Source organism: Trachypithecus francoisi, unplaced genomic scaffold (genome assembly GCF_009764315.1).
Source record: "Trachypithecus francoisi isolate TF-2019V2 unplaced genomic scaffold, Tfra_2.0 Lachesis_group8, whole genome shotgun sequence".
Classification (NCBI taxonomy): Eukaryota; Metazoa; Chordata; class Mammalia; order Primates; family Cercopithecidae; genus Trachypithecus; species Trachypithecus francoisi.
The window spans coordinates 13,138,200-13,163,633 of record NW_022681473.1 but is presented as its reverse complement, the minus strand read 5'-3'; the positions used below and the strand labels follow the sequence as shown (position 1 = coordinate 13,163,633).

The 25,434-nt window shown below is 49.3% G+C and overlaps 1 protein-coding gene across 2 annotated transcripts; it reads left to right on the top strand.

The window, feature by feature from the left end:
• The first annotated feature begins 5,580 nt into the window (after positions 1–5,580).
• Positions 5,581–25,434, top strand: MS4A15 (membrane spanning 4-domains A15). 2 transcript variants are annotated; one of them, XM_033206296.1, is made up of 7 exons: positions 5,581–5,762; positions 12,694–12,946; positions 16,522–16,644; positions 20,229–20,285; positions 22,289–22,381; positions 22,733–22,846; positions 24,302–25,434. In XM_033206296.1, the coding sequence occupies exons 2-7, from the start codon at positions 12,722–12,724 to the stop codon at positions 24,416–24,418; spliced, it is 729 nt and encodes a 242-aa protein (XP_033062187.1). In that variant the 5' UTR covers positions 5,581–5,762; positions 12,694–12,721; the 3' UTR covers positions 24,419–25,434. The 2 variants fall into 2 exon arrangements, with proteins under 2 accessions (XP_033062187.1, XP_033062188.1); XM_033206297.1 differs by having other exon boundaries at positions 5,676–5,762; positions 12,708–12,946.

The window sequence follows — 25,434 nt, the reverse complement described above, 5'->3', positions numbered from 1 at the left end:
CATGTGCCACCACACCCAGCTAATTTTTGTATTTTTAGTGGATATGGGGTTTTACCATGTTGGCCAGGATGGTCTCAATCTCCTGACCTCATGATCCACCCGCCTCGGCCTCCCAAAGTCCTGGGATTACAGGCATGAGCCACCGTATCCAGCCTGTATCTTAAAATTATGTCCTTTCTACTTCTTTGGTGTTAAATATCTTTTCTAGATGATGGTGAAAACATGGATGACTTTTTGCATGAACTTACTTGGGGAAGTAGAAAACTGGCAGACTCGTTTGGTCCCAATTTGTTTATCATTTGCTGATCTGTGAACAACAAGCTTTTCAGAACGATTACTCCAGGAGTGAAGTGCAAACATTTGTTCCCTCATCTGACAAAGCCAGGACTCAAACCCAAAAGTATAGGAATTCCATAACGTCGGCACTCTTCCTACTGACAGATGGGAGTCTGGGTCCATTCCAGTTCTGCCACTGACGTGCTGTGCAACTGGAAGGAAAATACTCGTCCTCTCTGAACTTCTGTTTTCTTATCTCTAAATCACACTTAATAATCCATGCCTGCCTCTCCCTGAGAGTGAGATGCGGGCTGTAAATGTTCATTATCACATCTGAGGAAGGGAAAGACCGATGGGTGGGGTGGGCTCCCCTCACCCCAAATTCTTCATCGTTCTGCCATCTGTCTCTCTTGTCCAGTGTTCATGGACTCCCAGCCAAGGCGATCTTTAGCAGTGTCCTCAGAAACTGTAGAATCTCCTCAGATATGTCCATTTTGTGCTGCTGCCACAGAATACCCGAGACTGGGTAATTTATAAAGATCAGAAATGTATGCCTCACAGCTCTGGAGGCTGAGACATCCAAGATCAAGGTGCCAGCAGGTTTTGTGTCTGGTGAGAGCCCCATTCCTCACTTACTCGCTAGGTGGCGCCTTGTTGCAGCATCTTCCGTGAGGGACAAATGCTGTGTCTTCACATGGTGGAAGACATAAGGGCAAAAGGACCTAAGCTAGTTCCCTCTCTCCCTTTTATAAAGCATGAATCTATTCATAAGGCAGAGTCTTCATGACTTAATCATTTTCCAGAAGGCCCCACCTCCTAATGCCATCATGATGGAGATTAAGTTTCAACATGAATTTTGGAGAGGACACATTCAAACCACAGAAGGTGGGGAAGGAGGAAGAGATTGAAGAAGAGAGAAAAAGGAAACAGAAGGAGTGTGGGGCAAGGGAGATGGGGACAGCAGGGGAGCAGACTGAGGACCCTTGTTTCGGGTCCACGTTCTCCCTGATGACATCCCTGAGTTCCACAATCAGGAGCGCTTCTCCCTCCCCGCACCAAGCCTCCTCTCCCTTGCTAGTCTCTGAGAGCAGGACATCTAGCCTTAATTCATCCTTGCATTCCCAGCCCTGGAACTTGGTACTCACAGTAAACACTCAACAATTGTTTGTCTGACTGAATTGCAAACTTCTCTTGCTCCTCCTACTAAACTCTAAGTCCTTTGAGGGCATGAACTTTGTGTTTTACTCCTGTATGTGTTCATTCTGGGAAAATATAACAATCAGGAGAAACAAAGCTATGCTGCTATAACAAACAGCACAGTGGCTTAACACAACAAAGGTTTATTTCTTCCTTCTGTTCTATGTCTCCTGGAGACTCTGCTCATGCAGGGACCCAGATGGATAAGTCTGCCTCTGCCTGGAACACTGATAGTCACTGTGACAAAGGGAAAAAGAGCCCTACAGAGTCACATGCTGACACCTAAATGCTCCACCCAGAAGCTATGCGTTTACTTCCACTCCCATTGGTTTAACCAAAACAAGTCACGTGGCCATGCCAAACTTGAAGGCACCTAGAATGTAATGGCTGGAACAATGGGGAGATAACAGTTGTGTCTGGCACTGGAGGTGGCAATAGGCAGCACAGGTGCAGACTTTGGGGATGGCCAAACTTGGACTTGAATCCCAGCCCAGCCATTTCATGGCCATGTCACCTTGAGCAAGTCCTTTCACTGCCCTGAACTGAGGTGATCACATCTGTAAAAAAAACTTACAGGAATTATCAAAGGACCATTGTGAGTATAAGAAATAACTTATTTGAAGTGCCTAGAAAAGAGTAAGTCCTCAAAAAATGTTTATGATAAGCTCTTATTAACCTGGCCCCAGTACAGAAACAATGTGGGGTTCTATCACTGTGAATTGGTTTAGAAAGTTACAGAGAAGGCCAGGCGTGGTGGCTTATACCTGTAATCCCAGCACTTTGGGAGGCCAAGGTGGGTAGATCACCTGAGGTCGGGAGTTCAAGACCAGCCTGGCCAACATGACCAAATCTTGTCTCTACTAAAATACAAAAATTAGCTAGGTGTGTTGGTGACACCTATAGTCCCAGCTACTTGGGAAACTAAGGCAGGAGAATTGCTTGAACCTGGGAAGTGGTGGTTACAATGAGCCAAGATTGCATCATTGCACTCCAGCCTGGGTGACAGAGTGAGACTCTGTCTCAAACAAACAAACAAAAAAAGAACGTTCCAGAGAGGTGAGTGAGGAGAAAGGATCATCAGCAACATCATCTTGAAACCCTCGCCCAAAAGTGAACCCCGACACATCCACAGCACCTCGTCAATTTCCAAGGACTTTCTTATCCATTTTCAACCCTCGCAATAAACTGAGGCATAGTGAACAGCCTTCAGTATCTTGATTTTATGGAAATGTAGAGTACCTCGGTGCCATTTCACATTTTACCCAAAATCACAGCAAATAATCAAAATAAACAACTAGGCTAGGCAATCTTTAGCAATGTCCTTAGAAGCTATATAGTCTTTCCAAATATGTCCACTTTGTGCTGCTATAACAGAACACCTGAGACTGGGTAATTTATAAAGAACACAAATTTACGCCTCACAGTTCTGGAGGCTGAGACATACAGTTGAAGCAATAGCTAAAATTTACTGAGAGTTTACTATGTGCCAGGCAGTGTTCTAAGAATGGGGTTGGCAAACTACAGCCCGCAGTTCAGACCTGGCTCACCATCTGTTTCTTAAATAGGTTTGTATTTTGTTTTGTTTGAGACAAGGTCTCACTCTGTCACTCAAGCTGGAGTTCAGGGGCGCAGTCTCAGCTCACTGCAACCTTGACCTCTGGGGCTCAAGAGATCCTCCCACCTCAGCCTCACAAGTAGCTGGGACATGCATGCACCACCACACCTGGCTATTTTTTTTTTGTATTTTTTTTGGTAGGGACGAGGTTTCACCATGTTGCCCAAGCTGGTCTCAAACTCCTGAGCTCAAGCAATCTGCCCACCTCAGCCTGCCAAAGTGCTGGGATTACAGGCATGAGCCACTGCACCCAGGCATAAATAAAGTTTTTTTGGAACACAGTCACACCCATTTGGGTATGTATTGCCTATGTCTGCTTTGCACTACAGTAGAAGAGTCACGTGGTTGCAGTCAAAGTTATATGGCTCCCCAAAGCCCAAAATATTTAGTATCTGATTCTTGACAGAAAAAGTTTGCCAACTTTGTTCTGAGTAGTTTTCGTGTCTACTAATAATCAGGTTACTGTCAGATCCTGGAAATGCGAGACCCAATGGAGACGGTGCTATTTGGGAAGTCACAGCATAATCCCTCCGGAGATCTACTCTGACCTCCACGTGTTGGTCACACCTCCTAGGCTGAAGGCAGCCATGTTAGTAATCCCTGAAAAATGTCACATGGCTTCCCCCACCCCTTAATGCCAGCAGATTTTTGAAGGGGTGGCCTGCCCCTCCACACTTGTGGGTGTTTCTCGTTAGGTGGAAACGAAAGACTTGAGAAAAGGAATAAAACACAGAGACAAAGTGTAGAGAAAGAAAAGCGGGGCCCAGGGGACCGGCGCTCAGCTTACAGAGGACCCACGCCGGCACCGGCCTCTGAGTTCCCTTAGTATTTATTGACAATTATCTTTACCATCAAAAAGATAAGGGAGTGACTGGACAATAGGACTATGGTAGGGAGGAAATCAGCAGTAAGACATATGAACAAAATCCCTGTGACATGAATAAGTTTAAAGGAAAATGCTGTGCCTTGAGATGCATATGCGAACATCTCCATAAACCTTTTAGCAGTATTGCTCCAGCAAGCCCCACCTTGTTCCTAAAGGTGGTTTTCTCCTTGCTCAGTAAACAGAACGCACAATGGGTGTTACCCGGAGATGTTCCATTGCCCAGGGAGGGGCAGGAGACAAATGTTTTTTTCTTTCTTGAGATTTAAGAGAATGTTGATGACCTTTAACCATAAGCAGCCTTTAGGCACTTGTTTAACAAGGCACATTCTGCACCGCCCAAAATCCTTTTAACCTAAGTTACCTTTGCACATGTCTCTTGCAAGGACAAAGTTGAAGGTAAGGTCACAGATTAACAGCATCTCAAATACAGAACTAAATGGAGTTTTTTATGTCTACTTCCTTCTATATAGACATGGTAACCAACTGATCTCTCGTTCTTTTCCCCACAATTTTTATCCTGGGTTTTCTCAATCACCTCTTTGGAGGTGCCTCCGGTCACTGAAAACCTTGCTCAAGAGCCTATGTGTCCTTTCCCTCTGTTTCTCTGCATTGGGACCAACGCTGTCCCTTGCCCACTTTGTCAACCAATATAGGTCAGACCTATCACAAAATAAATGGCACAGAGGCTTCCCGGAAGACACACATATTTTGAGCACAGAACAGTGAGGCTGAGCCCTTATCAGCCAAGCGTGCTTGCAGAGCCATGGAGAATCTGCTGCACAATCTGCAAGCTGGTGCTCTCCTGAACGTGCACAGTAGCTCTCAGAGCACTGGGAAGCAATGCACATCCACGGTCCATCGTAAGTCACTGGCTTAGGTATGTTATAGTTAACAAAACATCTCAGCCGCATCGTGTTATAACAAGTCACGTTGTAAGGGATGGATTTTATCAAGTTGGTGTGTGTTCTTTCCGTCTAGTTCACACCAGACCCTGTGAGATTGGTACCACTGGTATTATCCCCATTTCACAGGTAAGGAAACTGAGGCAGAAGGGTGACCCTCTTGCTCCCGTGCCTCACAGTAACCGGAGGAGCCAGAATTCAAACCCTGGCTTCTATCTCAGACCCTTACACTGAACTGCTAAACTCCTCACCCACCCATGCCAACATGAAGGATGACTGTTTTCGATTTCATTGTAAAATCTGGCAGATTCACCACTCTGTTGTTTCCTGGTAAGCTCATCTCCTGACACCTGGGTAATGGATGTTTTTTCCCAAAGTGTTTGCCCAGGCCAGCCACACCTAAAGTGTTGGGGTGCATGGCAACACAGTCAAGCTTATGTACATGGCATTTGAGGTCGGGACATAGAAAAATACTGAGGCACTGTGTGTATGTTATTTGTGCATGAGAATATAACTCCTTGGCCTTAAAAACAAGACAAGGAGTGGAGTGTGTAATAAGGAACGCTGAAAACAGCCTCCTAAGAATGCGGTTTGAGTGCTCTTACAAGGCCACAGGTGTCTCATGACCCCACCTCAAAAAGCCATCTAGTGGATGTTTGTGTTTTAACAAGCTCTCTCAAAAAATGCTTGGCGGACGGATCCTGGGGCGGACTCTCTCAGAAGAGCTGCCCCCTCCCCGCCCCCCAGCCCCGTTCAGCTGAAGTTGTCTAAGAACTCATTCTTGGCGTTCACTGCAAGCTATAAGCTCTGCAAGTGGTGACCCCGACGTGATCGTCTTGAAGTTACGCGTGAAGGAGGAAAACTCATCCATTTTCGGGGAATCCCGGTAAGGGACAGTCCTGACTCCCATCAGGAGGATGGGACCCACGCGTGAAATATCAGGGGTTGGGTTATCATGCGTCAAGAAATGACCAAAGAACAGAAAGTAGTTTTTAAAAACAGTGCAACAGCTACTTAAGACTAACCAGTGCACTGTAGAGCCTGGAGCTCTACACAAGCCTGATTTTAATTCGGCAGGAATGCCCTTGGTTTCCTGATCAAGGAATCTTAGAGAGTTATGGGAGCAGGTAGGTCACTGCCTGAAAAGAGGATATGAGCAAGGTCATTTTACTAAGGTTACTATTTTGACCACCTGGACCACTTGGTACACTGGATGTTGTATCCTCTTTATCTGCCAGATTGTGGTGGGTCAGACTGCCCATCTTCTCTGCCTGAAGGGAATTCAGGAGGTTTAAAGGAGAAGGAAGAACAGGAACTAGAACAGCGGGAGGCAGCAGGGGGCAGGGGCTCCTCTCTCTACTTCATTCCCTTCCATAGGGCATAAGGAGGATATTTCTTTCTGGTGATGATGAGCACGGACAGGAGCCTTTTCCTCCACCTATAGAAAATCCATCGCCCTCCTTTCCTCCACCCTTAAAGGGACCTGCATTCATTAGCCCCGTTCAGGCAATGGTGCCTCCCATCCCCCATGAGGAGACTGGAGGCCGCCCAAGAGATGGTTCTTGGATAAGACCTCCAGTCAGTGAATACCCATATGGTCGGGTGGCCGTGTCCTCAACGCCCACTCCTCGTCAAACTTCCTTAGTAGAGGAGTGCCTCCAAGAGGGACTTAGGAAGGCAGACTCAGGCGCTTTTTGGCGCATTCCCTGTTATTGTTCAAAACAACAGGAGACGGCATGACAGTTTGCCTTTTACTGTCTTCAAAGAGTTAAAGGAAAGTATCCGTGAAAACAGTGTACATTCATCCTTTACGCAGGGGATGCTTGAGGCTCTGGGAAATGGCTATAGGATGACTCCACGTGATTGGAAAGCTTGGGTAAAAGTTTTGGTTTCAGCTGCAGAATATACCGTGTGGTGGAGCGAGTACAGTGATTTAGCCATGCAGCAGTCCTTGCAAAATCTGGATAATAATATCCCAATATAACTTGATATACTATTGGAAACAGAGCCTTTTGCTTCAGCCCAGGCTCAGGCTCAAGCAGATGGCCATCTATTTCTTCAATGCTCACAGCTAGCAATGCAAACATTTAAAAAAAAAAAAAAAAAAAAACCATAAGACAATCCCAGGGTTCCTTTTTAACAGTTAAACAGGGTGCCACAGAAACATACATTAAATTTATCAACCGATTGCAAGCAGCAATTGAAAAACAGGTAGCCCGCCCTAAAGCTACCAAACTTCTTATGTTACAATTGGCTTTTGAAAATGCAAATAAGGATTGTCAGACAGCAATAACTCCAGTCTAAGCCACTGCCACTGAAATCGGTGTGTTTATTAAAGCATACCAAAATATAGGCACTACAACTCATCTGACTCAAACTTTTGCTGCAGTGATGACCGGAGCCACATATTATAACTGTGGCCTAACCAGGCATTTGGCAAAAATAACCCTGCTACTGTTTTCCTACCTCTAAGCAAAAAACAATTTCATACTCTTCTAGCTTGTGATCTTAACTGGCAAGTCGCAGTAGCCGGTTTTATTGGTAAGATCAGCTTTCATTTACCAGACTCTAAGCTCCTGAACTTCTTACAAACTGTGCCTGTTAAGTTGGTATCTATTATTGTTTCTGAGCCCTTGCTTCAGGCCACTACTGTCTTTACAGATGGTTTAGGAAAAACTGGAAGAGCAGCTATAGTGTGGCAAGATGCCACACAGAAATGGCAGCACAAAATCCAGGAACATTTTAAAACTACGCAACAGGCAGAGTTACGTGCCCTGACACTGGCCTTACAAACTTTTCCTCCCCAAGACATAAATATAGTTAGTGATTCCACTTATGCGGTGTATAGTATTACTCATTTAAATCTTGCACATGTGAAGGGCATTACTAATGAACCCCTACTACCTTCATTTCTTGCAGCGTAAGAGCTCCTCTGTGCCCATCATTGTGGGGAAAAGAAAGAGAGATCAGACTGTTACTGTGTCTATGTAGAAAAGGAAGACAAAAGAAACTCCATTTTGAACTGTACAAAGAAAAACTGTTATGCTTTGAGATGCCGTTAACCTGTAACTTTAGCCCCAACCCTGTGCTCACAGAAACATGTACTGTATTGAATCAAGGTTTAAGGGATTCAGGGCTGTGCAGGATGTGCCTTGTTAACAATATGTTTGCAGAAAGTATGCTGGGTAAAAGTCATCGCCATTCTCCATTCTCTATTAACCAGGGACACGATGCGCTGTGGAAAGCCTCAGGGACCTCTGCCCAAGAAAGCCTGGGTATTGCCCAAGGCTTCCCCCCACTGAGACAGCCTGAGATATGGCCTCATGGGAATGGAAAGACCTTACCATCCCCTAGCTCAACACCCCTAAAGGGTCTGTGCTGAGGAGGATTAGTAAAAGAGGAAGGCCTCTTTGCAGTTGAGATTAAGAGGAAGGCCTCTGTTTCCCGCATGTCCCTGGGAATGGAATGTCTGTGTAAAGCCGACTATTCGTTCTCTTCTGAGATAGGAGAAAACCGCCCTGTGGCTGGAGGCGAGATATGCTGGCAGCAATACTGCTCTGTTACTCTTTACTAACTGAGATGTTTGGGTAAGAAGAAATGTATATCTAGCCTACGTGCACATCTGGGCACAGTACCTTCCCTTGAACTTATTTATGACGCAGATTCCTTTACTCACATGTTTTCCTGCTGACCTTCTCCCCACCATCACTCTGTTCACCCTGTTCTCCTGCCACACTGCCCGTGCGGAGATAGTGAAAATAGTAATCAATAAATACTGAGGGAACTCGGAGACTGGCGCCGGTGCAGGTCCTCGCATGCTGTGTGTGCCGGTCCCCTGGGCCCACTGTTCTTTCTCTATACTTTGTGTCTTATTTCTTTTCTCAGTCTCTTGTCTCCACCTGACAAGAAATACCAACAGGAGTGGAGGGGCAGGCCCCCTTCGATCACCACCTTCTTTACATCACATATATTCACTCTCATCCTGGCCTACCTGGTCCCTTATCAGCTAATGTTCGAGCTAATACTCTGGTACAAACACAGATGTGGTTTGCAAACTCTCCTGCTTTTTTGTGAGTTCAAGCTGATCATGCTGTGTTTTTTTTTTTTCATCAGAATGCATGCAGTCTTAAACAACAGTTTCACTTAACACTTGCTCAAGCTCACATGATTATTAAAACTTATCCTGATTGCCAACGGCATTCTCTGTGTCCTTTTTCCTTAGGGCTTGGTGGCAACCCACGAGGTCTGGTGCCTAATGCTACCTGGCAAACTGATGTTACTCAGTATACACCCTTTGGACGTTTTAAATCTCTCCACGTTACTGTGGACACTTATATAGGCCTAACCCATGCTACCCCCTAGGCTGGAGAAAAAACTAAAGATGCAATTGCTCATTTGTTTGAATCTATTATGACTCTAGGCCTTCCACAAACTCTAAAACTGATCATGGCCCCTGCTATCTCAGTGCTCACTTTGGCTATGCATTACAACTTTGGCAATAACATCAACATACAGCACAAGACTGGGTTTCTCTATAACTCAACCAGTCATCAAACTCTTAAAGTATATCTCAATAAACAAAAGGGGGACTACGGGGCCCTCTTCTCGAGAACAGGACCTGTCATTGGAGAATCAACCGACGATGGTGATGACTCAGAAGGTACCTGACATTACCTGGGGACAGCTAAAGAAAATGGATCAACAGGCAACTATCCGGCTTGCAGCCATAGAAGCCTCTGTAACTGAAGGGAACCAGTTTCTTATGTATCTGGCGGTAATTGGGAAAACTTCTGAGAAAGTCAGACAGACGTAGATGTTGGGGTGGCTGGTAATTCTTGTCCTTTGCCAAGTGGGATCAGCCCAAGAGCATGTTTACTGGAGTCATGTTCTAAGTCTCCCTGTTTTTAATGTTATTTCATGGTGGGATGCTGACCCACCTTTGTCATCTAATGATACTTCTTGGACAAGAGGTCAATGGATGCCCCTGTCTTACCCTTTACTGGAAAATTTGGGATGGATTAAACTTAATGACTCCTTGGTTTTATTGTGTAGTAATCCCCCTCTTTGTTTTTCCACAATAGCACATGATAAGTGTGTTACTCTTATTCTTCAGGAGTATCTTTACTATCAGCCTAAAAGGGACGCTAAGCTTGCAAACTTGACCTTTATTTCTGCTATTACCACTGATTTTACTGAGTCTCTAATGAAGCTACACAAGTGCCTGATCTTCCTAGACGCCATCTGAGTAGGGACTGGCGATACAAGTTTGAGGCCATTCAGTGGCCTCCGTCCAGACAGCCTGCGCTGTGTCAAGGGCCTCTCTTTGATAATGGCACCTTACTTGATTGGAGTCCCCATGGTTATCTTATGTCTGCAAATCTGGGAGTCCCTTCAATATTGGATCTGGGAGTCCCTCCAATAAGTCTATCACCTGGTCAGAGGATGGGCTTTCAGGACCAATATTACAACTAAAAGAAACAAGCGTTAAGCCCTGCTCATACCCACATTTGGAGATTAGGACTTCCTTTTTTTGAACGGGTTCTCTCACATGGTGAGTGTATTACTAGCGGTGGCAACTATCCCCTCTCTTTCCATCATAATGTTACTGACACAGTTATGACTTGTACTACGCACCCTTATAGACTTTTGTTTGGGCGAGGTATTCCTAGCATAGAGCAGAATCCATCCTTTTACAGTATTAAAGTCTCTTCCAGTAGCTGGTATGCTACATGCCTGTCTCATCGAAATGTTACATCGTTAAATATAACCTATGTCATGATCTTAAAATGGCATGCAGAATTTTGGCTGCCCATACATTTAACCTGGAGCTGGGAAGGAGATTTGACCCTGTAGCTATTTAGAAAAGCACTGTCTCATACTCAGAAAAAAAGACTTCTGGCCACTTTAATTGCTTTTTTTAGTCTCAGCTATTATTATATTAGCAACTGCTGCTACTGCAGCTGTTTTTCTAACAAAATCTATTCACACAGCTTCAGTGGTGAACTACATTTCAAAAACAGGTAAGTATTAGTAAAACTACTCTGTCTCACCCGGTGGCTCTTAAAGCCGCTGTTGAGTAGCTGGGAGATCAGCAGCAGGCATTCATTACCCATCAAAATTTTTATTGTAATTGGCAATATAATTCTATCTATGTCACACCTCTGCCATATAATAGCTCCCAATATGCTTGGGAGAGAGTGAAAACACACCCGCAAGAGGCTTATCACAACCATTCGTCTTCTCAAATTTCCACTCTTAAGTGTAAATTTAAAAAGCAACTTAGGCCGGGCGCGGTGGCTCAAGCCTGTAATCCCAGCACTTTGGGAGGCCGAGACGGGCGGATCACGAGGTCAGGAGATCGAGACCATCCTGGCTAACACGGTGAAACCCCGTCTCTACTAAAAATACAAAAACTAGCCGGGCGAGATGGCGGGCGCCTGTAGTCCCAGCTACTGGGGAGGCTGAGGCAGGAGAATGGCGTAAACCCGGGAGGCGGAGCTTGCAGTGAGCTGAGATCCGGCCACTGCACTCCAGCCTGGGCGACAGAGTGAGACTCCGCCTCAAAAAAAAAAAAAAAAAAAAAAAAAAGCAACTTAAAAAATGGCCGCAGCAATTATAAACAAATACCCTTCAACAATTACAAAAAGGCTTTCAATAGTTAAACCCAAACACTTAGTTATCTGGGTTAAACATACGCATTTGGGTAATGGCCGCTATACTTATTCTTGTTTGTATTTGTTTGCTAGGTATGTACAAATGGCTCTGTGCTGCCACTCAACACATCTATAACCAAGAAAAAGCAATCAAAGCTTACCTCTCGTTAAATAACCAACACACTCTAAAAATTAAAGACGGGGGAGATGTTGAGGGTGCACAGCAACATATCCAAGCTTATGTACACGGCATTTGAGGTTGGGGCATGGAAAAATACTAAGGCACTGTATGTATGTTATTTGTGCATGAGCATGTAACTCCTTGACCCTAAAAACAGGACAAGGATTGAGATGTGTAATAAGGAACGCTGAAAACAGCCTCCTAAGAAGGCAGTTTGAGTGCTCTTACAAGTCCACAGGTGTCTCATGACCCTCAAAAAGCCATCGAGTGGATGTTTGTGGTTTGACAACTCTTTCAATAAATACTTGGTGGACAGATGCTGGGGTGGACTCTCTCAGAAGAGCTGCCTCCCCACCAAGCCCCGCTCAGCTGGAACTGTCTAAGAACTCATTCTTGGTGTTCACCGCAAGCTATAAGCTCTGCATAAAGTTTCCATATCTACACATATCTTGGCTGCATCAATAGTAATTGCTTGGGTGGCTAAATAGAAACCTTCCCACAGCAGGTGGGAAGTTCCCACACCAGGGGAATTATTGATACTAGCTCAATAGCCATGAGCTGAGAGGCAGGAAGTGGTGGTGAGTCCTGGTCTAGGGGTGAAGAAACCAGTGCTCTAGCTAAGCTCTACCTAGCACTAGCTGTGTGTCCTTAGGTGAGTCACTTGCCGTTTCTGGGAAAAGAAGGGCATTTAAATATACACTCCTCCAAGAGGAGCTTTCCACATAATATAGCTCAGAGATTAAGAGCAGGGCCTGTGAAACCAGAGAGACTGGAATTCAAGTCTCAGTCTTACCCCACCTAGAGGCCGTTGACCTCAGACGTCCTTCGCTTCTCTGAGTCTCAGCTTCCCCAGCTTTGATAAGAACATTTGGGGCCATCCTTACAGGACTGCAGTAAGCAAGGGCAGGTGGGCATGTTGTTTATCAACTGAAAAGCTTTATGCACATGTGTAACAATCATCATTACCATTATTATCTCCCAAGCCTTTGTTTTCCAGGCTCTCTGAGCACGATGTCTACAGCTCCCTCCAGCAATGGGGTGTTTGTCGTCATCCCGCCAAGCAATGCCAGTGGCCTCCGCCCACCTCCAGCCATTCTGCCCACGTCCATGTGCCAACCTCCAGGGATTATGCAGTTTGAGGAGCCACCGCTGGGGGCACAGACACCAAGGGCCACACAGCCACCTGACTTACAGCCAGAGGAGACATTCCTGACAGGAGAGCCCAAAGTTTTGGGGGTAAGAACAGCCTCTCTGCACAACCTGAGGCAGGTAGTGTGTATCCCAGCACCGGAACATTCATGCATGTTTTGGAGAGGGGAAAAGGCAATTAGCAAATACTTAGTAATGACTCCAAGATTCAGCCATGCACCAGGTAGACAAGCACCCTTCCCGCATAAAGCCCGCAGAGAGTAAGCCAGTAAAGAAATGACTCAGAAACCTCCACAGAGAAAAGTAAGGTTGAAAAGGATGACTAGGACTAAGGGGAATACTAGCCAGGGTAGACAGAAACTTCTCTCTGGGGAGATGACATTTAAGCCAAAACTGGCTGTTAGATTGAAGCCAGCCAAGGGAATAGCTGGTGGAGGGGCTGGAGAGGGAGGGCTCACCAGGTAGAGAGAACAGCAGGTGCAAAGGCCTTGGGAATGAGTGTGGCTGTTAAAGGAAGAGGTGGAAGCCTGACATAGCTGGAACGTAATGAGCAAAGGAAAGGGGGAGATGAGATGGAGCGAACGTGGTAGATGAAAGTCAGCCCTGACAAAGCTGACAGTGCATGAAGGATTTCAATCTCAGATGACCTTGAGCTATTGGTCTTGATAAAATACTGAAGGCATAAAATATCAGATAGAGATGGAAAGATACATACACACATTTGCACGTGTATATGTATATATGTACTGTTAAAAAGAAAAACTTTAGGCCAGGCGCGGTGGCTCACGCCTGTAATCCCAGCATTTTGGGAGGCTGAGGTGGGCAGATCACAAAGTCAGAAGATCAAGACCATCCTGGCCAACATGGTGAAACCCCGTCTCTACTAGAAATACAAGTTAGCCAGGCGTGGAGCCGCATGCCTGTAATCCCAGCTACTCAGGAGACTGAGGCAGGAGAATTGCTTGGACCTGAGAGGCGGAGGTTGCAATGAGCTGAGATCGTGGCAGAACACCCCAGCCTGGGCGACAGAGTGAGACTCCGTCTCAAAAAAAGAAAAAGAAAAGCTTTAAACAAATTAAATTTAACAGAGTTTATGTGAACTAAGAATAATTCAGGAATCTGGCAGCACTCAAAACCAGAAGAGGTTCAGAGAGTTCCATCCAGCTGTGTGAGCAATAAGCTGTTATAGGCCAAACACAGAAGTGAAGTGGAGAAATCTCCCCATCAGCTACAGCTAGGTGTCTGCCTTATTTGGGCATGATGTCATGAGGCATTTGCCTTATTTGGGCACGGTCTGATCAGTTGGCTGAAGGTGTTTGTCATTAGCTGAAACCCAGCTATGTGTTACAAAAATATACTCCTAAGTTAGGTTTCAGTGCATCTGGTTGGGCTGCAGTTTGTTACGTAGGAGCTCAAATTATGGAGACAGGCTAATGGCCTCCTGCTATTTTAATTATACACACACATATGTAGATTCTTCAGTCTGTTCCTTGGCCTCAGTTTCTCCAGGTGGAAGATGAAAGCATAGATTAAGCAATGTTGATGATGATGAAAGTGAAGATGATAACAGCTCTTGCTTATGAAGCATCTCTCAGAGGTGCACACACTGTGCCGGGGACTTTGCATGCATCGTCTCGCTAGATTCTCAGCACCACCTTGTAAGAACGGGATCATTGTTCCTATTGGACAGATTAGGAAACTGAGGTTTCTTAAGACTAAGTCATTTGCCCAAGGCCACATAGCTGATAAATGGCATCCTGCAAACTAAGGATGGCTGACCCTAAAGTTCTACTTTCAATACCTCTGCTTTGTGGCATCCAGGACCTCTGGCTCAAACATGCTGGAATTCTATCCTAATAGCTGCACCACATCCACTGGTGCGGTGGAGGGGTGGTACTGGACTGGGGGCACAGACACCAAGGACCACACAGCCCCTGACTTGTGGCCCATGGAGACGGTGGACAAAGAGGGGGTCAACAATTGCTGGAATTTTGAAACGTCAAAGCAGACCCTGGGGACCAGTGCTCTCCCCCTCCAAAAAAAAAAAAAATTGATGAGACAAACTGCTGAAAAGCACAAAAAAGTGGACAATAGAAATAAGAGTTATGGAACGCCACCCACTGAGAATACCACTGCAGACTTAGCTGGCCTGCCGCCTCGTAGCTGGGACGCTTCGGGCAAATTACGGAACATCTCTGAGCCTCAGTTTCCTCGTCTCCAAAATTAGGATAATAATAACCTACCTCTGGCCGGGCACGGTGGCTCATGCCTGTAATCCCAGCACTTTGGGAGGCCGAAGTAGGTGAATCACCTGAGGTCAGGAGTTCGAGACCAGCCTGGCCAACATGGCGACACCCCATTTCTACTAAAAATACAAAAATTAGCCAGGAGCAGTGGCAGGCGCCTGTCATCCCCACTACTCAGGAGGCTGGAGAATCACTTGAACCTGGGAGGCAGAGGTCGCGGTGAGCCAAGATCGCGCCATTGCACTCCAGCCTGGGCAACAAGAGTGAAACTCCTCAAAAATAACAATAATAATAGTAACAACCTACCTCTTCTCATGAGGATTAAGTGAGACCACATCTGTAAAACCCCCAGCACAGTGCTTAGCATAGACAGGCGTTCAATAAGCGGCAGCGGGTGTTTCCCAAGGCGTAATGGCAGTGACTGTGGTGGTCTGCCCGCAGGGGAAAGGTCTACCAGGAAGGGGAGCCACGCTGGCGCCTTGGACGCCATGCCGTGCTGTGCCCTGTGAGGACACTGAAAAGATGAAGGACAGGTCGCTGAAGAGACAAAGAAACTGAAGAATCAGGGGCTCATACCCATGGATACCCAAATTGTTGGCACTCATGTTAGAAAGAAATCTATATTCCACATGATGCTGAGATGACAATTCTAGTTCTTCCCAGTCAGAACTGCCCATAAAAGGACCATGCTGGTTTGGGTAGTGGTGAGTACTGGTCACTGGAGTCCCCGTGGAAGTCCTGGAGCCGGAAGGGGCTCCTGGGCTCCCAGGGCTGGATTCCAACGGTCTTCAACATCTCTTTCCACTCAGTTCCAGAATTCAATAGTTACCCAAAGCATTGCAATCTTTCTGCTATGTGGCAGACCTTACTAGAAGCTCACACTTGGGAAAACCATCCCACTTCTGAGCATAGACTAGTAGGGTGCTGGTAAACCAACTCTGAGAGAGAAAAAAAATCCCAGTGGAGATTTCAGCAGGCTGAGAGGCAGGGCTGGGGCGATCAGTGATGGACACCGAAATAGAAAGATGCCGTTAGGAGAAGGTGCTCGCTGCACGCTGGGGGGGGGGTGCTCGGGAATGAGGATGGGCAAGGTGAGGCATGTGGTGCAGGGAATGTTGGCTCATCGAATGGGGTCCTAAGAAAACCAGGTATAGCGACACAGCGATGCTTGAGATCCACGGATCAGAGCAGAAAGCAGGAGGCAGGCCGGCTGAGAGCTGGGCTTTGTGGGTCCGTAGGCTGCGGGGAACTAGCTTTCTCCTTAAAAGTGTCTTTATTGGTTGCTGTAATAATGTCGCCTCTAAAGAACAGAATCTGAGTTTCTTTCCCAGTCGCCAACAATCTAGAGGAGGAAGGGGCCGGCAGGGGGCGGTGTGGAACAGGGCCCGCAGCATTGAGCCTCGGGGCTTCCCGCAGACGGTGCAGATCCTCGTCGGCCTCATCTACCTGGGCTTTGGCAGCGTGCTGCTCATGGTTCGCCGCGGGCACGTGGGCATGTTCTTCATCGAGGGCGGTGTCCTCTTCTGGGGAGGAGCCTGCGTGAGTGCTGGGGCCATGGAGAGGGAGGGTAGGGGGGATGCTGCCCAGGCTCACCTCTCCCCCATGGGCCCACCCCCACCATCCTCCTGGGCACAGCCTCTCCTAGGTGGGGGCCTGGAAGCACTTCCTAGAAGAACTAGTCTAAATCTAACTCCTTCCCCTAAACCTTCATCATCAACCTGAGCCTGACCCCACTCCTGCAGATGAAAAGCTCCCAGCAAACAGCCAGAGAAGCTGCCAAAAAGGACCAGAAAGGCCGGGGCACGGTGGCTCATGCCTATAATCCCAGCACTTTGGGAGGCCCGCCAAATCACTTGAGGTCAGGAGTTGGAGACCAGCCTGACCAACATGGTGAAACCCCGTCTCTACTAAAAATACAAAAATTAGCTGGGCGTGGTGGTGCATGCCTGTAATCCCAGCTACTTGGGAGGCTGAGGCAGGAGAATCGCTTTAACCCGGGAGGGGGAGGTTGCAGTGAACTGAGATCTTGCCACTGAACTCCAGCCTGGGCAACAGAAAAAAAAAAAAAAAAACAGATGGAGGGCATCAGGACTGGGTCCAAACCACCCATACTGCCCAGATCCTAAGCCTCACCCCACATCCAAACCCCTCCTGCAGAACCCTCTAACTCCCTGAGTTGGGTCCCAGCCCTCCATGAGCCCTGCTGTCCCCTGGGAGTCCAACCAGCACTGAAGCCCCTGAGCCCATTCCTTTGACCTCCGTCTGGTCAAACTGGCCACTCACCCCTGCCAGACAACAGGCAGGTGAGTCCTTGTCACTGCCAACATTAAAGGGCACTTGAGTGTTTGCAGTGAACCCTGGTGTTTGCACCCCCATCAACACATCACCACAGCCTCCAGCCACCCCAAGGAAGCGCAGGCCTCAGGGTCAGGCCAGCGGGGTCTGAGTCTCAGCTCCACCACATGTTAAGGTGGAGTCCCTCGGGCATATCGCTGAATCTCGACTCAACTTCCTCATCTAAAACTTGGGCTCATAGATCTGGCCCTGCCTACCCCATAGATTTGCAGAGGACATCAAGAGATAATGTGCCTGGTGAGTGGATTACTAACCCTAAAATTCTACACCAAATGGAGACTGTTGAGTGATTCCCTTTTTGGAGAGAAAGCCAGAGATTTGCATAAAGGGGGTCTCCATCGCGTGAGTGTTGGTGCCAGAACCAAGGCACAGTGACTTTCTTCCCCTGCCCAGGCTGCCTCCAGCAAGAGCACAGAATCCACCAGAATGGGGTTCAGGGAGGACAAAGTGGCTGACACATCACAACCAGATCAGGATGGTCACCTGGCCATGCTTGGGGACAAGCTCTGGCCCTTTGAAAGGTCCATAGTGACCTGAAGGTGGAGGAAAAGTTTGCAATCGCGAGAGTCCACGGGGAGAAATCACAACAGGAAGAAAGGAAGGGGTCACTTTCCCCTCTGAGCTCCGTTCCACCGAAATGTGTCACAAATATGCCCAGTAAAGCTTCAAAAATGGGGGAAGGAACAAAAGCAAAAACTTGATTTTCGATCTCAGGAGACATCAGGACATGTGTGAGCTCCAGCATTTAATCATTGTGTTGGATCTTCACATCGCTGACATCTGGGGACCCCTGAAAGTACAGAGGTATTATGTGCGTTTTTCTAGAAAGCAGGCTCATAGCTTTTCTTGGAGGCTCAAAGGAGTCTTTAGTTGGAAATTCCCAGAATTCCAGGACGGGGGAAGGCTTGGTACAGAAGGAAAGAGGCAGTCAGCAGGCATGCGCGAGCAGCCAGGCCTCCTTCTCTGTACGAACCTAGGCAAGTCACTGCCTGTCTCTGAGGCTTGACGTCCTCATCCATAAGACATTGTGCCTGTCTCCAGCCCAGAGAGCTGGATTCTAAATCCAGCTGCCCTCTTGACAACTCAGTATATCAAAATGAAACTCTTGATTCCTGCCATAGGCTTGTCTCCAACCCGATTATTCCTGTCATCTCCTCATCTCAGCAAATGGCACCTCCAGCCATCCAACTGCCAAAGCAAATCCCAAGAATCATCCTAGAGTCTTTTGTTTCCCTGCTGCACATCCACCCCAGCAGCAGGTCCCGCTGGCTCGCCCTCCAGAGCATAGCCTGAGTGTGTCCCCTTCTTCCCACCCTCATGGCCAGCATGTGGGTCTACAGCTACTGGAGACCTATAGTGACTCCCTTCTGGTCCTCTGTCTCCATGTCACCCCAGGGCCTCTTCCACACCCCGCTGACCCTGTGGTCTCCCCAGCATGGCAGCCGAGTGCCACCTGCAGATTGCAGACCTGCTAAGTTGCAGGCCCAGAGTGAGGCAGCAGTGCTCAGCTCCACCCTCTCAGCTCAGCAGATGCAGGGCCAGCCCCACCTCAGTGTGTCAGGCGACTGCCAAGTACATAGGTGGCATGATGCAGGTTCCTGGGCTATCCTTATGGGCAGCTTCATGCCCGGCTGTTGTCATCCCAGTTCACAGAGACAACCCTGATCCAACCTCGAGTAGCCCCAGTGACTGCTATGACTTCATCACAGCTCTTAACACCATTGTCTGTACTTTCTTCACTGTTTGCTAAGTGTCAGGCTTCCCCAGTTAGAATGTAAGCTCCAGGCCGGGCGCGGTGGCTCAAGCCTGTAATCCCAGCACTTTGGGAGGCCGAGGCGGGCGGATCACGAGGTCAGGAGATCGAGACCATCCTGGCTAACATGGTGAAACCCCGTCTCTACTAAAAAAAAATACAAAAAACTAGCCGGGCGAGGTGGCGGGCGCCTGTAGTCCCAGCTACTCCGGAGGCTGAGGCAGGAGAATGGCGTAAACCGGGAGGCGGAGCTTGCAGTGAGCTGAGATCCGGCCACTGCACTCCAGCCTGGGCGACAGAGCGAGACTCTGTCTCAAAAAAAAAAAAAAAAAAAAAAAAAGAATGTAAGCTCCATAAGAGCAGAGATCTGGTCTGCCTTATTCAACTCTGTTGTGTTCCTGGCACATAACTGCCACTCCGAAAATGTTTGGTTTTTTTGTTTTTTGTTTTGAGACGGAGTCTCACTCTGCCCCCAGGAGGGAGTGCAGTGGCGTGATCTCGGCTCACTGCAACCTCTGCCTCCCAGGTTCAAGTGATTCTTGCTCCTCAGCCTCCTGAGTAGCTGGGATTACAGGTGCGTGCCACTACGCCCAGCTCATTTTTGTGTTTTTAGTAGAGACTGGAGTTTCATCATGTTGGCCAGGCTGTTCTCAAACTCCTGACTTCAAGTGATCCTCCCGCCTCAGCCTCCCAAACTGCTGGGATTACAGGCATGAGCCACCACATTCAGCCTCACTCAGTAAATGTTTGATGAGTGAGTGTTTGAAGGAACAATGCCTTCCCCACAAGGCCCTGATGATATGGTGTCAATGAAAACACTCACCTTGTAAGCCACAGCCCCAGTTCCCTGGACAGGGAACACCCCTACCGAGAGACCCCAAGGTGCCTGCCTGGCAGAGAAAGTGGCATCAGGAGGCTGCTCTCTCTCCCTGGCACCTCCCGACAGATCCCAAGCAGGGTGTGCCCTGCCCGGGGTCCTGGATGAGGCCTCACTGGGTCCCCTCTCCCTACACAGTTCATCATCTCCGGATCCCTCTCAGTGGTAGCCGAGAAAAACCACGCCAGCTGCCTGGTGAGTCTGAACAGGGGGACCCAGGGGCAGGGATGAGGCCACGGCTAAATCTCACTCTACCCTGCCCCTCCCATCCACTCACTCCTTCAGCTCATTCCCCAGCACTTCCGGGGAACCTGCTAAATGCCAAGGGAGGAGCAGCACCCAGGCAGACCAGACGCAGACCATTCATGTACAGGAGAAGAAGACAGGGATACTCTCTCAATACACAAGCCGGAGTGGAAAGTGAGATCCACGGATAAAATACTCATGGTCATTCCGAGAAAGGAAAGATGCTAGAAGATCTCCTGTAAGAGTCCTGCTGGGCCTTGGTGAGCAGAGAGGACTTAGAAATGCCACAGGGAAAGCTGGAAAATGCACGGAGGGGCATGGGCAGGGTCGCCACTGAAAACACGCATGGCTCCGTCCAATGAAAGCAAAGGTAGGGGAAGGAAAGTGGGAAGAAATTAGACGGAGAGATTTAATCCCATGATGGCGCTGGATCGTGGAAGGCTTAGTGCCTCCTACAGGCACTGGGAGCTGATGGAGGCTTTGAACAGGAGGGTGTGAGCTTTATGTCAGGCACAGAGAACACAGCAGTGAAGATCACGAACACGGCAGCGAAGGTCGTGGCACTTACCTTTTGGTGCCTGGTAAGACGCCCATAAAGCACACTAACAAAGAAGGTAGTTGCCAAGCATGGAAAGTGCTGAAAGGAAGCAGGCAGGATAATTCTCAGCTCAGCTGGGACAGTCTGGGGTCCCTGAGCAGGGGTCACGGAACAGTTCAGAGGAGGACAACCACGAAAGAGCCCAGCCGGGAAACGCCATGGGCTCTGGACGGGGGACCGGAGTGCCGGACCATCACAGGCAAGCGGTGGGCCGAGAGCGAGAGGCTGGGGAGGTGACTCAGAGCTTAAATACCAAGTTAAGGATTTATTTTAAGGACAATGAGAGACCACGGAGGCTTCAGCAGGTGATTCCTTGCCCTGTTTCGTTACTTGAGGTATCCCAGGTGCAGGGCAGAGAGTGGGTTGTGGAGGGGCAGGACTAGAAGAGAGGACTCTCGGGACCAAACTCAGGGTCCCCCAGGCCATGAGCTTCGGGAGGACAAGACCTGACTTACTCTCTCCTGGACTCACATCACTTTGCATAGTGCCTAGCATGCAGTAGGTGCTCAATAAAAGCTTTTGGCTTAATTAATTAATGGATTTCTTGTGAGGCTGTTCTGATCTCAATGACCTCCTGATTGCCATTTAAAAAGAAGAATCAGGAGTCTTTAAACCTGAAGAGGTCCTAGAGTCCCCAGTTCACTCATGAGTGTTTCCCCCTTTAATCCTGGGGCAATTTAACCAGAAGGCTCCAGCTATGGGTCACGAGACTGTCGGGTTCTGGCTGCATGGGGATGCCTGGGTGACTGCCTGGACCACCCCGGGAGTCACTTTTCCTGCACGCTTTTCAGACCCTGGAGTCCCAGGCCTCTCAGCCCACCCAGACTTCAGACCTTCAGCTCCTGCCTCTCCTGTCTCCCCTGCCTGGTGCCCCACCAGTGTCTGCAGTGCGAGCCTCACTCCGCCAGCCACTTCCCGGGACCCCATGGAAATGAACTCAACCTCTCTCCCAACCAGGCCTCAGTGTCCACAGCAAAGGGCCTCTCCCAACCCATGCCCCTGAACAGGCCTCAGCTGCAACTGCTCCTGCGAGGTGCTGGGCCTGGGGGAGAGGGAGCCACAGTACAGGATAGGCCGAAGGCTGCAAACTCCACCCAGAGAGGTTGTAAAGAAGGTGGTGCCCTTCTCCCTAGCAGCTTCCAAGAAGAAGGAAAGAGAAAAGACCTCCTCCCGAGGTCCCAGGGGAGGAGAATAGAAAAGGAAAGCAGTCAATGAACACAGCTGCGTGCAGGGAGGTGCGGCCAGTGCCTCCTTGGCTGTGGGAGGCAGCGTGCTGGGAGCTGGACAGCTGAGCCATGGCCCCTGCCTTTTCTCCTTCTCTTTGCCTCTTCCCTCTGCTCCTGTCTCTCTGCAGGTGAGGAGCAGCCTGGGCACCAACATCCTCAGCGCTATGGCGGCCTTGGCTGGGACAGCCATTCTGCTCATGGATTTTGGTGTTACTAACTGGGTGCGTTGTCAGATGGTCCCTGGGATGGGAAAACTTGGAAAATGATGCAGCCGTGTCCAGGAGGGCAGGGGGGTGAGAGTTTGCAGTGCCAGGACGTTGGCAGGGCCTGCCAGTCCCTATAGACCCCACGAATCCATGGATCCTCTGAGCCTTCCCCAAGATGGGCATCAGAAGGAGCAAGGAGCAGCCTGCAGGGTGAAGGGGAGGGTGCAGGACTGGCAGCAGGGGTACTGGCTCTAGGCACAGCTCTGCCCCCAACTAACTGTGTGACCTTGGGCAAGTGGTTCTCACTTGGGGGACCCCCTTACTCTAGAACTCTGGACTCACCTTTTTGTGGGTTTTGGTCCCCAGGATGAGGACAGGGGTTATCTGGCCGTGCTTACTATCTTCACCATCCTGGAGTTCTTCATCGCAGTCATTGCCACTCACTTCGGGTGCCAAGCCACCTGCGCCCAGGTCAACGCGGTGAGTACCCCCACCCCCATGTCCACTAAACCTGAGCCTCTGTGGAATGCAGTTGGCTGGGAGCGTACTCTGCCTCCAGCCCCCTCCCTCTGCACTCTGGGAAGCAATATGAAGAGACGGCGCTAGCAGGGGTGGCCTATTCATGTCAAGCAGCCCAAAGAAGTATTTGGGCTGGGCATGGTGACGCATGCCCATAACCCCAGCACTTTGAAAAATGAGATGTGAGGATCCCTTGAGCCCTGGAGTTTGAGACAAGCCTGGGCAACATAAAAAGATCCTATCGCTACAAAAAAAAAAATGTATTTTTCATTAGCCAGGTGTGGTGGTATGTACCTGTACTCCTAGCTAGTTGGGAGGCTGAGACAGAAGGATCGCTTGAGCCCAGGAGGTTGAGGCTGCAGTGAGCTATGACCACACCACTGCCCTTCAGCCTGGGTGAGAGAGCGAGGCTGTCTCTAAAACCAAAACAAAACTAAAGACGTCTTCACAGGTCAGTGAAGACAAGACTGTTCTCCCAGTGGAACTGGGTGGCACCAGCACCCACAGGGCCACTACTCTGTGCAGCCCTGCAGGGAGCCTTGCAGAATGGAAATCCTGGGCTGGTGGCATTGGGGCAGTGCTGCACCCAGAGGAGCAGGACTTTTTGGAGTTCCCAGGCCACATGGGAGACAGGGGCATCAGGGAGGACAGCATGATGGAGATGGAAATTAAGCTTTGATTTCCAAAAAGAACGGAGGACAGTGATGATAGAAAGGGGCTGGAGTGAGTGTTCAAGGCAGGGAAACCAGTCGGAGCAAAGGCTGCCTCGGGCAGGCAAATGCAGGCCACAGGGGAAATAATTCACTGGGGAAAATATTTGTTCCTCTTGGCCTGAGGTTCCTCTTCTGCCAAAATGAGGGGCAGCTGGACTAGATAGGAGGGTCTCTTTCAGCTTGCACCTCTGGGAAGCCAACACTGACGCCCACTGGGAGAGGCTGAACTTGGCCCAGGCTACCACTTCAGCATCAGCCCATGGTGGAACAGACTTCCCCAAGCCCAAAGTTCAGCCCCCTGCCCTACACCCCTCTGCACACCTGCCACAATGACGGAGGTAAAACCAAAGAACATCCCCAGAGCCATCTTCTGCAGAGCAGACGGAAGCAGCTTGCACCGCAGCAGTAAAGGGTCGATCAAGCGGTCCTTCAGAGGGACCAGAATCAGCACCACCACGACGTTGGCCAGGAGAAGCCAGGCTTCTGGGATTGTCCTGCCTCAGCCTCCCGAGTAGCTGGGACTATAGGCGTGTGTCACCACGCCCAGCTAATTTTTATATTTTTAGTAGAGATGGGGTTTCACCGTGTTAGCCAGGATGGTCTCTATCTCCTGACCTCGTGATCCGCCCGTCTCGGCCTCCCAAAGTGCTGGGATTACAGGCTTGAGCCACCGTGCCTGGCCTCAGTGCTGTTTTCTTTGCAGCCTGTGATCTTCCTGCCAAACGCCTTCAGCGCAGACTTCAACATCCCCAGCCCGGCAGCCTCTCCACCCCCTGCCTATGACAATGTGGCATATATGCCCAAGGAGTCCTCTGAGTAGCAGATGTGGCACGTGCGGGTGGAGTCCAGCCTTTTCCCTCTGGGCCCAGCCTCTCCCCACCCCCACCTTGTTCATCAGGGACCAGCCCCATCCCAGCTGCCCTCCCTCACCACGTCTACACACACGCCGGTGTCTGAGTGAAGCATGCCTAGGGGCGTCTCTCCCACACTTTCCCCAGTGGTTTCTTTCTAAAAGACGCCAGGCTGACGTCAGGGGTGTGCGTCCTTCAGCTCCCTGAGCCCCATCACCCTTCCAAGGACACCCGCCTTGTGCATCTAAGCATTTCTCTGCTCACTGGGGAAATCCTGGCCTCATTGGAGACTCAGGTTCGAGGCCTGCCTTGACCCTCAGGCCTCGGGGAGGTCATTAAGTTCAGAGAGCCCGGAAACCTCCAGAATGGAAGAGTCTGACTCTGGCATTCCACAGAGGTGCAGATACCAGACCAAGGCCTCACAGCAGGGCAGTGGCCTGACCGCAGCTCTCCTGGCCCCGAGATCAGCTCTGTCCTTTGTCATCTGTTGCCACATCCGTGGACCTCAGGTTTCCCATTTGGAAACCAGAATGTTGAACCAGATAAGGTTCACCAGGCCCTTCCAGCTCCCCAGGCTCCCTGAGGTCCTGGGTCTAGGCCAGGCATTGTCCTCCTGCTTCCTGGAAACCCTCATCTTCCTTGTCTGTAATATGAAGTCAGCACTGGCCCCGCCCCCACCACCATCTCCCAAGGTAGGGGAGGTTGCAGGGGAGAGCTGACGCCAGCCCACTCCTGAGGCACCACGACAGTCAGCATCGACAGGAGCACAGCAGTGGCAGTTCAGGACCTCCCTGTGCCTCTCAGCACTCCCTTCCCCACCCCCACAGCCCAAGGACAAGGCTACCACAGAAGGTTACCACGGGACCTGGGCTTCATCTCCAGGGGACAAGGAGACACGTCAGCCTGGTGTTCACCAGCCCTGGTAGATGAGACGGTTTGTCTCATCCACACCACAGAAGGAAATAAACCATGTGGCTTAAATTTT

What these genes read in the sequence shown, in the direction of transcription:
- MS4A15 (XM_033206296.1), top strand. Translation starts at nt 12,722, where the DNA reads ATGTCTACAGCTCCCTCCAGCAATGGGGTGTTTGTCGTCATCCCGCCA. An exon ending in GAGAGCCCAAAGTTTTGGGG is followed by an intron (nt 12,947 to 16,521) that starts GTAAGAACAGCC and finishes GGCTTCCCGCAG; the next exon opens with ACGGTGCAGATCCTCGTCGG. An exon ending in TCTTCTGGGGAGGAGCCTGC is followed by an intron (nt 16,645 to 20,228) that starts GTGAGTGCTGGG and finishes CTCCCTACACAG; the next exon opens with TTCATCATCTCCGGATCCCT.